Here is a 12,642-nt window from a genome sequence, read left to right on the forward strand (position 1 = left end):
ATATAAATGTTTTTGTAATAACAATATACACTACTGGTCAGTAATTTGGGGTCAGTAATTTTTTTTTTTCTTTCTTTTTTTAAATAAAATCAATAATTTTATTCAGCAAGGATGTGTTCAATTGATAAAATGTGATAGTAAATTAAATATATTATTAGAATATATATTATTAGATTTTTTTTTTTATATTTTGAATAAATGCAGTTCTTTTTAACCTTTTATTCATCAAATATATTAGACAGCAGAACTGTTTCCAACACTCATAATAAATCAGAATATTAGAATGATTTCTAAAATGATCATGTGATAGACTGGATGTTAAATGTGACCCTGAAGGCTGGAGTAATGATGCTGAAAATTCAGCTTTGCATCACAGGAATAAATTATTTTTTTAAAGTATATTCAAATAGAAAACTATTATTTTAAGTTGTAATAATATTTCACAATATTACTGTTTTTTCTGTATTTTTGATCAAATAAATGCAGGCTTGATGAGCAGAAGAAACTTCTTTCAAAAACATTAAAAATAGTAATGTTTCCAAACTTTTGGTTTGTACTGTATATATTTGATTTTGCTTTTTGCTTAAATCTCCATATTGGGATATTTTAACCAGAGGCCAAAAAATGCTAAATCTTTTAGACTACATTTTTAAGTAAAATCTTATAGTATTGCCTTATAGTAATTACAAATTTAAACACCCCATTATTTTGGGGTGTTTTTCTCAGGAGAAAAGCAGCAGACTTCAGCAAAAATCAGTTTGCTCTGTTTTTAATCTCATTGCTTTGAGGATATGCTGACATGTGTGCCGTTCTGTTTTTGCATTGAAAGGTTTGATCACAAACAGACAGACGGTGTTTTGAGACGCGTTCATGAGAGGAAAGCATGTGCATTTGCTGCAGAGCTCTGATGATTGGTGGAGCAGCGATGTAAAGCGTTGACGCTCAAGTGCATCTGTGTTTTGACTGTCTGTTCAAGACACAACACTCTCCGGTCAGGAGATCACAGAGAAAACACACACCTGAACACTGCATGCACACACACTTCGTCACTTCGTTTTCAGATTCATCTAAACAATTTGCACATAATCATAAGTGGCTGCAAACTATAGGCCAGCTGTGTTTTAAAGCATAAAATGTTGCTCCTTTTTAATCTATTAATGATTCTCAGAATCCCAAAGCAGTTTAGGTTAGTGTGTTTGATTATTAACTCGGTTCACTCGGATGTTAAGTTGATGGAGTATTTAGTCACTGCATGCAAAAATCAGCTTGTTACCGCAGTTTTGAAAACAAAACCAAATGTCATTTACTGAAAAGCGTGTAACAGGGTCAACAGATGAGTGCAGATGATCGAAGAAACCACCTAACTGTGTATCTCAGACTCTTTTCTCGCAGCTCGGTCCGTCAGACGTTCACTGAGGCTTTCAGAAGCAGTCTGAGAAATGAGAAACGTCTCGCTCTGTTCTCGCTTGATTCTTAGGCTAAAACTCACAAGAACTCGAGTCCCTCTGGAGCTGCACAAAAACTCCACTTCACTAATGAAAACGAGGCCGGTTGACCGATGCTTACTGTTACTCGCTCAGACAAGCTTCACAGACCGTCCCATAGAAGTATATATGGATATTATTCATAAGTGGGCTAGAATGACGTCTGGCATTGAAAAGCCTTTAATCTGTCATCTGAGCATCTAAAAACGTGGTACTGAATGATTACTGTATTTATATATCATGATATTTACTTGTTTCTCTAAGCTACCATGGTACATGTCCAAAAACCCTTCAATAATAATAACGGTGAGTCATTTTCCTTAATAAACTCACTTTACCAACCCGCCCAAATGATCTCCAGGTGTGGCCTTTGTGTCTGTGCCAGAAAGGTGCAGCCTGACCTGAGCTCCAAGAACATTTCCAAGAAAGTACCTTGGTATTATCAGGTTTTTGGACAGGCTTCATGGTAAGTCTTCAGCAGAGTACCTTGAAGTACCACAATATATAAATAACCTCTTAAAGGGATAGTTTCTCCAAAAATGATCTTTCTGGCATCATTTAATCACCCTCGTGTCTTTTTTAAAGTCTGTTTTAAAATATTGGTCATTTGTCTGCAGTAAATTCTAGAAAATCCAACTAGTTTAAACCTAGTTATTAGTTGGTTTAGGCTTTAGGTTTTGTAGTGTTATATACTAGTGTTTCTTAATATTTTGAATTAGCTTTTATTTTGGATGATACCAAACCAGTGTACCGTAATTTATTATATTATACATTTTTTATATGAATTAATTAATTTATTATTTGTGTATTTTTTTTTTTTAATGAGTATTTTTGTTATGTGTCTTTGTTTTTATATATATATATATATATACATTTACATTTACATTTTACAGTTGCAACATTTGTAATTTTCGTTAACTTTTTTTTTACTAAGTTTTTCATTTATATTCAATATTCATGTCCATCAATATTTTTAGCTTTATTTCAAATATATATATATAAAAACTTGACATTAATTAAAATGAATAAAATGTAAATGTTTTAATTAAATAAATCTAAATAAAAAAAAATATTTGTTTTGCTGTATGTTAACCAACATCAGACTACTGTAAATGTGTTATATTAATTTAAATATTAACTTAAAATCTCAGGGAGAACTTCACCCTCATGTCATTCTTTTTTTTTTTTTTTTTTTTTGTGAAAAGATATTTTGAGATTTTTTTTTTTTTTTCAGTTGGTTCCGATGGTGTTTGAACCCAACGTTCATCAGCATATCTTCTTGAGCATTCGCACCTTTCTGTTTTGGGGAACTGTCTCTTTAACACTAGTGTTGGGATGCCGATTGTCCAGTGGTTGCGGCTCTGAATTCACGCACTCACACTCACTCGAGCGTAGCTGTGAGATACCTGGTGATCTGAGGGTCTCGGTTTACTGTAATCTTATCGCTCTTTAAGGGCTTTGCTCTAGCATACTCCTGTGAAGGCTTTTGGGTTTTGTGCTGATTTTATAAGCTCATAACTCAAACTCTTACGTGCTGATGGTGCGGTGCAGAGAGACGAGAGCGTACAGTGCTTCTCAAACGCTCTTAGTGCTGTCAGCGTTACTCTGATGAATAAATGAGTCCCACAGAAGGACACATGCCTATTGAGTAGTGCTCATTTTTCCCCTTAAAAAGACAAAGATGTCTTGTACAGTAGGGTGTGTGGAGGTAATGAGGGGACTAAACCAGCTGACACAGGTGTTTAGTCTCAAAGACAAGGACAAATTGAACCAGCAACATCAACAACTTCCATAATTACATCACATCACACGGCTATTCTGAACATGATTTCCGTTCTCCCTTGCAGAAAGGTGAGCAGGCAAAATGAGAAAGGACTTTGTCAAGGAGGTTTATTTTGCTCTCTCTGGCTGAAAGAGCCATTCAGATACGTTAAGCCAACAATACAGTGTAGTGCCGCTGCTCTTTTGAAGCTCCTTTATGTGTTTCAATGAAGGGTGTGGTGGGACATGTATGTCATGACGAAGCCGGAGCGAGTGCGAGCTGGAGGACTGATGTGCTGAAGCGTTGGTTTTGGCACCACTGAGTTGATTCTTGAAGACTCATCATTGTTAAAGAGCACCGTCTTCTCTTGCGTGAAATGCAGCCTTTGTGTTGGCCGAGGTCTAAGTCCATTCTGTTGGTTACTAGCAGGTAACAGAGCGGACCACCCACCACTTCCCCCAGCTAACACTTGGCCTTCAGGCGCCGGGTGAAATCAGAAAGACTGCATTCATATCACTGATGTAAAAAACAGAACATGCTTTACAATCTCAGGATGAAGAAACTCATCTGAAGCTGTCTCTAGAGCCGCGTTTCCACCGCTGGAACTTTCCCCAGGAACTAGGGACTTTGGGCTGGTACTCGGTGTGTTTCCACCGCAGGAACCAGGATCTAAATAAAGTTCCGGGTAGAAAAACGCCCCTCAGAAAGTCCCTGCTGGCGAGGTAGTACTTTTTCAAAGTTCTGGAACTTTCGGGGGCGGGACTTGGGCGCTGAGCATGCTGATTGGTTGAGTTCACACAGCATTGTGATTTCAACCACTATTTATTCGGATAATTTTCAAAATATTACTGTTATTGTGTCATGAAATGTAGTTTTAAAAGTATTTCAGTCGAGAATGTAATTGTTTAAAACTCAAATCTGCGGTTTATTTATAAAGACAGTGTCCATTTAAAAATATGTTTCGCCGATTTCGGAGACGGTCAGTTCCAGGTGATCAGCGGGAGCTCAGTGATCATGTATCCGCCGAGAGCAGCCTCAACTCGGCTAGACCTTCTCACATTTGCCGCTGGCTCTGATGTCTCTTCAGTGGTTAAACATAAAATATAATTCATTTTGGGTAAATCTAACAGGTAATCTTTGGTCTGTATTCAATTTATCTATATGTTAAAATGAAAATAAAAAGAGGAAATTTATAGGCTATAATATTTCGTTTCATTGTAATGTAGGCTGTATATATATAAATATTTCCCTGAACTAAAGTACATTTCTGCGGCTATTATTATGTTTAAATGAAAACGAAAGGAGGCAGTGGTGTTTGATATCATATTTTGTTTTATTGTAAATATAGAGTGAGGAGAATTGCAGTAGCCTGGGAGAGCTGGTTGATGTTGTGAGGTGTGTTGCTTTTTGAAGTATTATGGTGTTTGGGTAGTTACGTGAGTTGGGTATCACACTCCCGAGTCGAACTCGCAAAGTCCGAACTACCGAGGATGCAAGTCCGAAATTTGCGTACTTTGTATTGAGAAACACGCGCAGGCTTACATCACCAGACTGTTTGCCTAATCTTCACGATACTTCAGACCGCAGTGGAAATACAGAAAGTGTTTTTTTCCTGCGGAAAAAAGTTCCTGGTACAATTGTTCCGGATAATTTCGGTGGAAACGCGGCATAGATAGAGCTCTCCTTGATGCAGTGTTGATATCTGTCTGTTTTCGTCTTCTCAGCACTGGTTATGGTGAATGTCTCCTGGACGAGCCCTCAGGGAGGACGTATAACCTTCCCAACCAGCTGCCAGGTCAACTCTACAACGCCAACCGGCAGTGCGAACTCATATTCGGCCCCGGCTCCCAAGTCTGTCCGTTTATGGTATGCTATCTAAAGCTTTGACAGTGGATCACGAATGTCTCGGTGGTGATGTCACACTTCCTGATAAACTGTCACTAAATATCCCTGGGAAAAGTAGAAGCCACAGAATAAAATATTTTTCATTAGTAATGTCAAAATAATTTTTAGATTTTTTTTTTTTTTCAGTTAAATGCATAAAAAAATATTTAACGTAATTAACGCAGAGGCGGCGCTAGGGTTGTCCCCCCCACTCACAACTGCTGCTTCTGACAAGCATTGCATTTATTTAGATGCAGAACATCTTTGCGACCACATAAAATGGTAGAGTTTTCAGACACGCGTTCCAATATCACTTCTGCACCAGGTGCGAGTCAAACGAGCGCGGAAAAGCAACTGCGCTCATAGCGTGTGCTCGTTCAATTGCACGCACAAATGCACCAGTCTGTGCTGTAGCCTGTATCATTTCATACCAAAGCGCGAAAGAAACTATGAGCATGCAGTGTCACAGTTATGTCGTCAGTTAAGTGATGAAGTTACCAAAAATGCTGCCTCAAAACTGTGCATGCATAAGTATTTGTTATATATGAGTCAGATTTAAGAACTGTGTCCTGAAATGGTTTTCTAAACTGTCGTGGAGCAGCAGCACAGTCTCCTTCGTCTAACACCTGATTCATCTCCTCAGCTCATTACAGAGACTTTAAGAGCTGCAGTGGGTCAGAAAAGGTAAGAGTTATGAGAAACTATGATGCGCATCAGATCCACGTCACTTTCAGCAGCAGAAGCTCTTAAAGCAGCACAGATGACCTCATAACCAGCTGCTGTGATGCTGTTCATCACACAACAAAAGACAAAAAAAGAGCAAATCAATATTTTTTGTAGCTTTATCTATTTAATTTAGAATTTAGTATTTTATAACTTCATTCGATTTCTGTATATTTTCTACTTGCTGAAGAGCACATAGCTAAATATTAGGGTGGAAAAAACTATTTCATAGAGACATCAGTAATATTGGTATCAGTGATACCTTCGGTCATAAAAAGATGCCATTATACAAATATTAAAATACACTGTGTTTATGTTGTTTCTACGTTAATTTGAAGATTGATTGTGGAATTATTGCAATGTAAAAGTATTTTTTAAAAACTTTAATGTTAGGCGGGATTAATTGCGATTAATTTCAGAAAAAAAAAATATATAGTTTTGTTAAATCGATTGATAGCACTAATTTTCATATATAATAAATGACTTGCTGCTTTTTGGGAACGCTTGCTGTTTTTGAGACGCATGGAGGAATTTATGTGCAGAATGCATTTCCATCTCCCATTATTTGCATTAATCCTTTTTAGCACAAGTCAAATCGAGCATAAAAACTTTTTTGCAAATGAAGTACTTTTGTTTCTGAATGGGGTGCTTCCATCGCTCGTTTCTGATGCGATACTTCAAAATGCACTTAAAAACATGGTGATGGAAACATAACTGAGTCCTTGTAGTCTCAAGGTTCTGTTAGCTAACCATCTTGTACATACTAGTGACTCAACTGTATTTAGGATTGTACCCAAGTCAAGGGAACTCTCGAGTACTTGGGAAGGGTTAGAGTTTCCCCGGTTTTGACTGAAATGTCTCTTGTGGATTGCAGAAACAGTGCAAGCGTCTCTGGTGCACCAGTGCAGAGGGGGACCATAAAGGATGCCGTACGCAGCACATGCCGCACGCTGATGGGACCGAATGTGGCTATGGCATGGTAAGACACTTCCCCTACGCTTTCATGCCTGAGTTTCTGTCTGGCGGTCAGTCGTGCGTTAAACAGAAATGTCAAAGTTGATGAGGATGGTGATGTGCCTTCTCATCCGTGACATTAGCTGCCTAAACACGGATTCAGATTCATTAAGGGGTATTTATTTAATCCCACATGATTGGGAAGATCTGGAACAAAGAGAGCTACAAGATAATCTGTAAAAGAAAACCATCCAATTCCTCACGAGATCCAGATATAGCGGGTGTCTCGTAAGTGTTGTGAAGTAAGCGTCAGTCCATCTCTTGTTTTTTTTTTTTTTTCACCCATCGATTTATATGCTAATTAGCCAAATTTAGTTAATTGCTGCTGGATCTTTGAGAGCTGAGAAGCAAGGTGAAGTATCAAGTCTTTGAAACTGAAGGCCACCCGCGGATCACCTTGGTGTTAACCTGTGATCCTTAAAACTCTGTGTCACCGGTGAGTGTGCCACTAGTCAGAGAGTTTTTGAGAGTGTTGGGTTAAGATGCTACACTCAGGGAAGAGCTGCGGAAGGAGGGGGTCTGTTTTTCCCTCTTTTTTTGACCCTTTGAAGGGATAGTTCAACCAAAGATGACCCCATGATTTACTCACCCTCAAGCAATCCTAGGTGTATATGACTTTTCTTTCAGACGAATCCAATCAGAGTTATATAAAAAAGCTAGAGATTACAGTTTATACACTTTTTATGATGGATGGATGCACTTTATTGGATTGTTTTTTTTTTTTGACTATTAACAAATAACACCCATTCACTGTCATTATTAAGCTTGGAAAAGCAAGACATTTTATATATATATATATATACACACACACACACATATATACAGTACAGACCAAAAGTTTGGAAACATTACTATTTTTAATGTTTTTGAAAGAAGTTTCTTCTGCTCATCAAGCCTGCATTTATTTGATCAAAAATACAGAAAAAAAAAATGTAATATTGTTAAATATTATTACAACTTAAAATAATAGTTTTCTATTTGAATATACTTTTAAAAAATAATTTATTCCTGTGATGCAAAGCTGAATTTTCAGCATCATTACTCCAGCCTTCAGTGTCACATGTAACATCCAGTCTATCACATGATCATTTAGAAATCATTCTAATATTCTGATTTATTATGAGTGTTGGAAACAGTTCTGCTGTCTAATATATTTGATGAATAAAAGGTTAAAAAGAACTGCATTTATTCAAAATAAAATATAAAATTTCTAATAATATATATTCTAATAATATATTTTCTTTTCTATCACTTTTTATCAATTTAACACATCCTTGCTGAATAAAAGTATTGATTTTATTTAAAAAAAAAAGAAAGAAAAAAAATTACTGACCCCAAATTACTGACCAGTAGTGTCAATCTCCAGTAGTGTAATCTCCAACTGTATTCGTCTGAAAGAAGAGAGTCATATACACCTAGGATGGCTTGAGGGTGAGTAAATCATGGGCTAATTTAATTTTTTGGGTGAACTGTCCCTTTAAGTGCAGGGGAAACTTCTAGAACATGGCTTTCTGAGTGAATCAAATGTTAACTGAGGTGGGCAGTATCTTAATCCAACCAAAACAACCGCAGTCAGGTTAGTGGCTGGGAAAGCAGAAACCGTTCTTGTTCTCATTAACCGTGCGACTGCCATTTGGTACGTGAAGACCTGCGGAGGAAGGAGAGCAAGCAGCGTTTGTTGGTTGTTCTCACCGTCGTCTGATTAAAGCCACAAGGGCATGAAAAAGTTAATGTCAATGTTAAGCTTCATTACACATTAGCGAAACAGACTTCCTGTTTTGACTAGCGCTTCACATCTATTAATGTTCTAGCATTATTGCTCCAGCTTCAGTGACTGTAATGGTTTATTAAAGCAGTGTTAGTTCAACCAAACATCTCTGCATCAAATTATATGAAAAAATTAAGTTGGGGAGGAATTTTCTTGAGTTTCTCAACTGGTTTGGGAATTAGTCACGTCTGTTTTAGTGACATTTTAATTGGTTTGACTCCAAACCAAACATTTAAACACTCAAAACAAGCCTTTAGAGATTTTTTTTAGAAGATTTTCATAGTAATTTTTTTTCTTTATATATTTATTTCTACTGGTTTAATACTCTCGGCTGCCAATTGTTTATCTCATAAAAACACACTTTAATTGGAACAAACCATATTTATATGTCTTTGAACTCATATTTGATGTCATCTTGGTCATATTTTCTATTATTTTAGTTTTATTCAAGGTCAACCAGCGTATCTTGGCACCGGTGTATTTTGACAAGCTTCTGCTGAGTGACAGATGAATTTGAGCTGAAATACTTGCATGGGTTTTCAGCAGAATAGATGGGAAATGTTTCTTTCTTTGTTTTTGATTGTATTTATTTTGCTGTCCAAACTCTTATGTTCAATGGTTAGTTCATTCAGAACTGACCTGGATTGTGAGCCACCCGGTTAGAAGCGCTGTTATATATCATGCCAAGCTGAATGGTTACTGCGTGACTCTTTACAAAAACACGGACACAAAGGGTCTTTTTTCTTGGGCTTCTACCCCTTGTGGCCCCTGCACCTTTGTTTGTGGTGCTGAGTGCCTGGTGTCACCTCCTCATGGGGCCGTTTGAAGTGGCAGAAGTTGAAAGAAAAGCAGCTCTCGGCCTCGGCTCACCTGCCTGTCTCGAGCTCTTTAATGTGGGAAGGTCCTCACGAAGGCTTGTTCAAAATATCGTTCATTTATCTCCAAGCATCGGCCGTTTGATCCCGTTTGAGCTTGTAAATAGACCACTATCTACACAAATGCTGGTAGTCGTCAAGCGCTCTAGTGGAGATGCAGAAGAGCAACGTGATGGAGCTGGAGTTCGGATCACGACCGCAATTGCTTTGATTCTTTGTGGTTTCCGCCTCATTCCCTCGGCCTCTCTCTGTCCTCGATTCCCTCTCCTCCTGAACTGTCCTGCAGGGTGCTGGAGTGAGTAATGTGGTCACATGACCCCAGCGCCCTGTCTGTCATCCGGCTCAGTGAGCCCTGCGCTAACGAGGGCATCCCATCACTTGCCATCTATAAATTCCTTTCGAGAGAGAGCCCAGGCATGGGCCCCAGTCAATCCGGCTCCTGTCATCTCCAGGGTGAGATGGCCTGTCATCTAGAAGCTCCTTTGAAGAGCCCTGCCAGCATGAATACGTGCTTGTGAGAGGGTTTCAAAAGCAATAGAAGTGGGGGCGCACAAAAGGCCATCAGCGTGTCTTGTGTTTTAGATCCTGAAGGGATAGTTCACCCAAAAATGAAAATTACCCCATGATTTACTCACCCTCAAGTCATCCTAGATGTGTATGACTTTCTTCTTTTAGAGTTATATTTAAAAAATGTCCTGACTCTTCCAAGCTTTATAATGGCAGTGAATGGGTATTATTTTTCAATGGTCCGAAAGAAGTCCAATAAAGTGCATCCATCCATCATAAAAAGTGCACATGGCTCCGGGGGGTGAATAAAGGCCTCCTGTAGCGAATTGATGTGTTTGTGAAGGAAAATATCCATATTTAAGACTTTATAAACCGTAATCTCTAGCTTCCGCTAGCTAATATGCTAGTCTCGCGAGAACCAACGTTTGTTTACAGGAGCAAAGGAAGCAACGTTTCCTGACTTTAGCAAAGGAAAACCAGTCTCCTCTCGGCTTATATCGTAATCCTCCAACATTTTTCTTTACAAATCCACATTTTGTGCTTCTAATTCATGTCCAGTGTTTTGTTTTGCTCTCCGCATTCGTCTCTTCTCACCTGACCTTATGCTAAGTCCTACATCACCTGCTGGAACGAACAAGAGTATGACAGTAAGTGGAAGCCAGAGATTACGGTTTATAAAGTTTTAAATATGGATATGTTTCTTACAAAAACGCATTAATTCACTACAGGAGGCCTTTATTCGCCCACCGGAGCCGTGTGCAATTTTTATGATGGATGGATGCGCTTTATTGGACTTCTTTTGGACCATTGAAAAATAACACCCATTCACTGCCATTACAAAGCTTGGAATCACCAGGACATTTTTTAAATATAACTCCGATTGGATTTGTCTGAAAGAAGAAAGTCATATATGTCTTGGATAATTTGAGGGTGAGTAAATCATGGGGTTATTTTCTCTTTAACTTGCTCAACTAGCAAACCTCCATGGATTTTAATTCACTGTTAACATTTTCTTTTCAGCAGAGGAGCTGTAGGGGAAGTTTCCAGGGTGCTGGATGCGACTAAAAACAATGAACTCAATGGTAAATGGAGTCCGTTTTGGATTTTGTTTGTGTAAATGAAAATATGAATTAATTCAAATTATGGTGACCCATACTCAGAATTCGTGCTCTGCATTTAACCCATCCGCAGTGCACACACACAGAGCAGTGAAACACACACACACACACTGTGAACACACACCCGGAGCAGTGGGCAGCCATTTTTTAAGCTGCGGCGCCCGGGGAGCAGTTGGGGGGGTTCGATGCCCTTGCTCAAGGGCACCTAAGTCATGGTATTGAAGGTGGAGAGAGAACTGTACATGCACTCCCCCCACCCACAATTCCTGCCGGCCGGAGACTCGAACTCACAACCCTTCGATTGGGAGTCCGACTCTCTAACCATTAGGCCATGACTTCCCCATTGGAACAGAATGTTCATATCCCAATAAAGATTGCTTCCAAGTGAAGTCAACTCATAATTGTGCTTGCATTCAGTTCCTCTGCCAGTAAGCTTTTATGTCTGGAAGTACAGTCGACACTGTTTTGTGTCGAACCCTCCTCAGCAGAACATTCAGCCTGTACTGGTCTCCGGCAGCTGGAGAAAGAGACTGAAGTCTTGTAAACGCTGGAGAATCTGTTGGCTGGTGTTCCTGGTGGCTCGTTCCTCCGTGTGGATCACTTGTCGCTTCTCCTGCTAATCTGCTTTTGTTTCCAGCAAGACGTCTAGTACTGTACCGGGGCCCAGGATCTGATTTCCACCAATGAGTTGTTGTTGTGATCACCAAGTGATGGAGGTAAAGGTGCATTCATGCTGTTTGCCGAATGGTTCTCAAAGTTCACTTGACCTTTTTTTTGACCTGCCAAGTCAATTAAAAACAGGTTAGTGTTGTCGTGAAAGCTAATGCCCGGTTTGGCCAGGTGTTTGGCAGTGCTTCAGAAGGACAGAGAAGCACGGTAAGCCTTTGTATGCAAAGTTATAGTTTAAAAGAGTTGATTAAACATCAAATGAAAGCTAGGATGTGTTGTTGTCATATTTTGAAGGACCGTTTGAAGATGCCATTTAAGCCCCTTTTACCTGAACATGTGGTTTGCAGTGTGACATCTGTGTGCTCATATGTGTTTTGAGGATAAAAGTATGTTTTTCCCAAACGTTGTGTGTGTGTGGGGGGGTTTGTTGTAGACGCCGAGGTCTGTAATTACGATCTAAAGGGATTTACTTCAGCAGATCAGCTGTTCGGTTCACATGTCACACTTTACATGTACATTTGTAAAGCGGCCCTTGTGTGCTCTTTTGTTTTTTGGACCCTGACTCTGCTTCTGATGTCAGACGAGCTTCCAAACCTGTTCTAAACTGCCTTACATCTGATGCCAATGAATCAATTACTGCGTTTATCTCAAGAAGTAACCTTAAGAGAGCAGAGAATACTTTACATAAGTATGCAAATGTTCATCCTGTCTCATATCTGATAATGTTCATATCTGCCATTAAACTAGATTTACGTTGTTATTCAGTAACTGTTTAACTAACTTTGGGCAGCAACATTCTCTTCAAACTGTTGTTGTTGTTGGCAATAGCTGCCCTGAA

General features: G+C 38.9%; 1 protein-coding gene across 1 annotated transcript in view; it reads left to right on the plus strand.

Moving 5' to 3' along the window:
- Positions 1–12,642, plus strand: part of LOC109060209 (A disintegrin and metalloproteinase with thrombospondin motifs 20) — a 49,771-nt gene that overhangs the window by 18,074 nt on the left and 19,055 nt on the right. Inside the window, exons 10-11 of the mRNA XM_042714982.1 lie at positions 4,971–5,112; positions 6,728–6,832. Of these exons, the coding sequence (XP_042570916.1) occupies positions 4,971–5,112; positions 6,728–6,832 (247 nt within the window). The remainder of the gene's footprint in view (positions 1–4,970; positions 5,113–6,727; positions 6,833–12,642) is intronic.

Source organism: Cyprinus carpio, chromosome A25 (genome assembly GCF_018340385.1).
Source record: "Cyprinus carpio isolate SPL01 chromosome A25, ASM1834038v1, whole genome shotgun sequence".
In the NCBI taxonomy this organism is placed as follows: domain Eukaryota; kingdom Metazoa; phylum Chordata; class Actinopteri; order Cypriniformes; family Cyprinidae; genus Cyprinus; species Cyprinus carpio.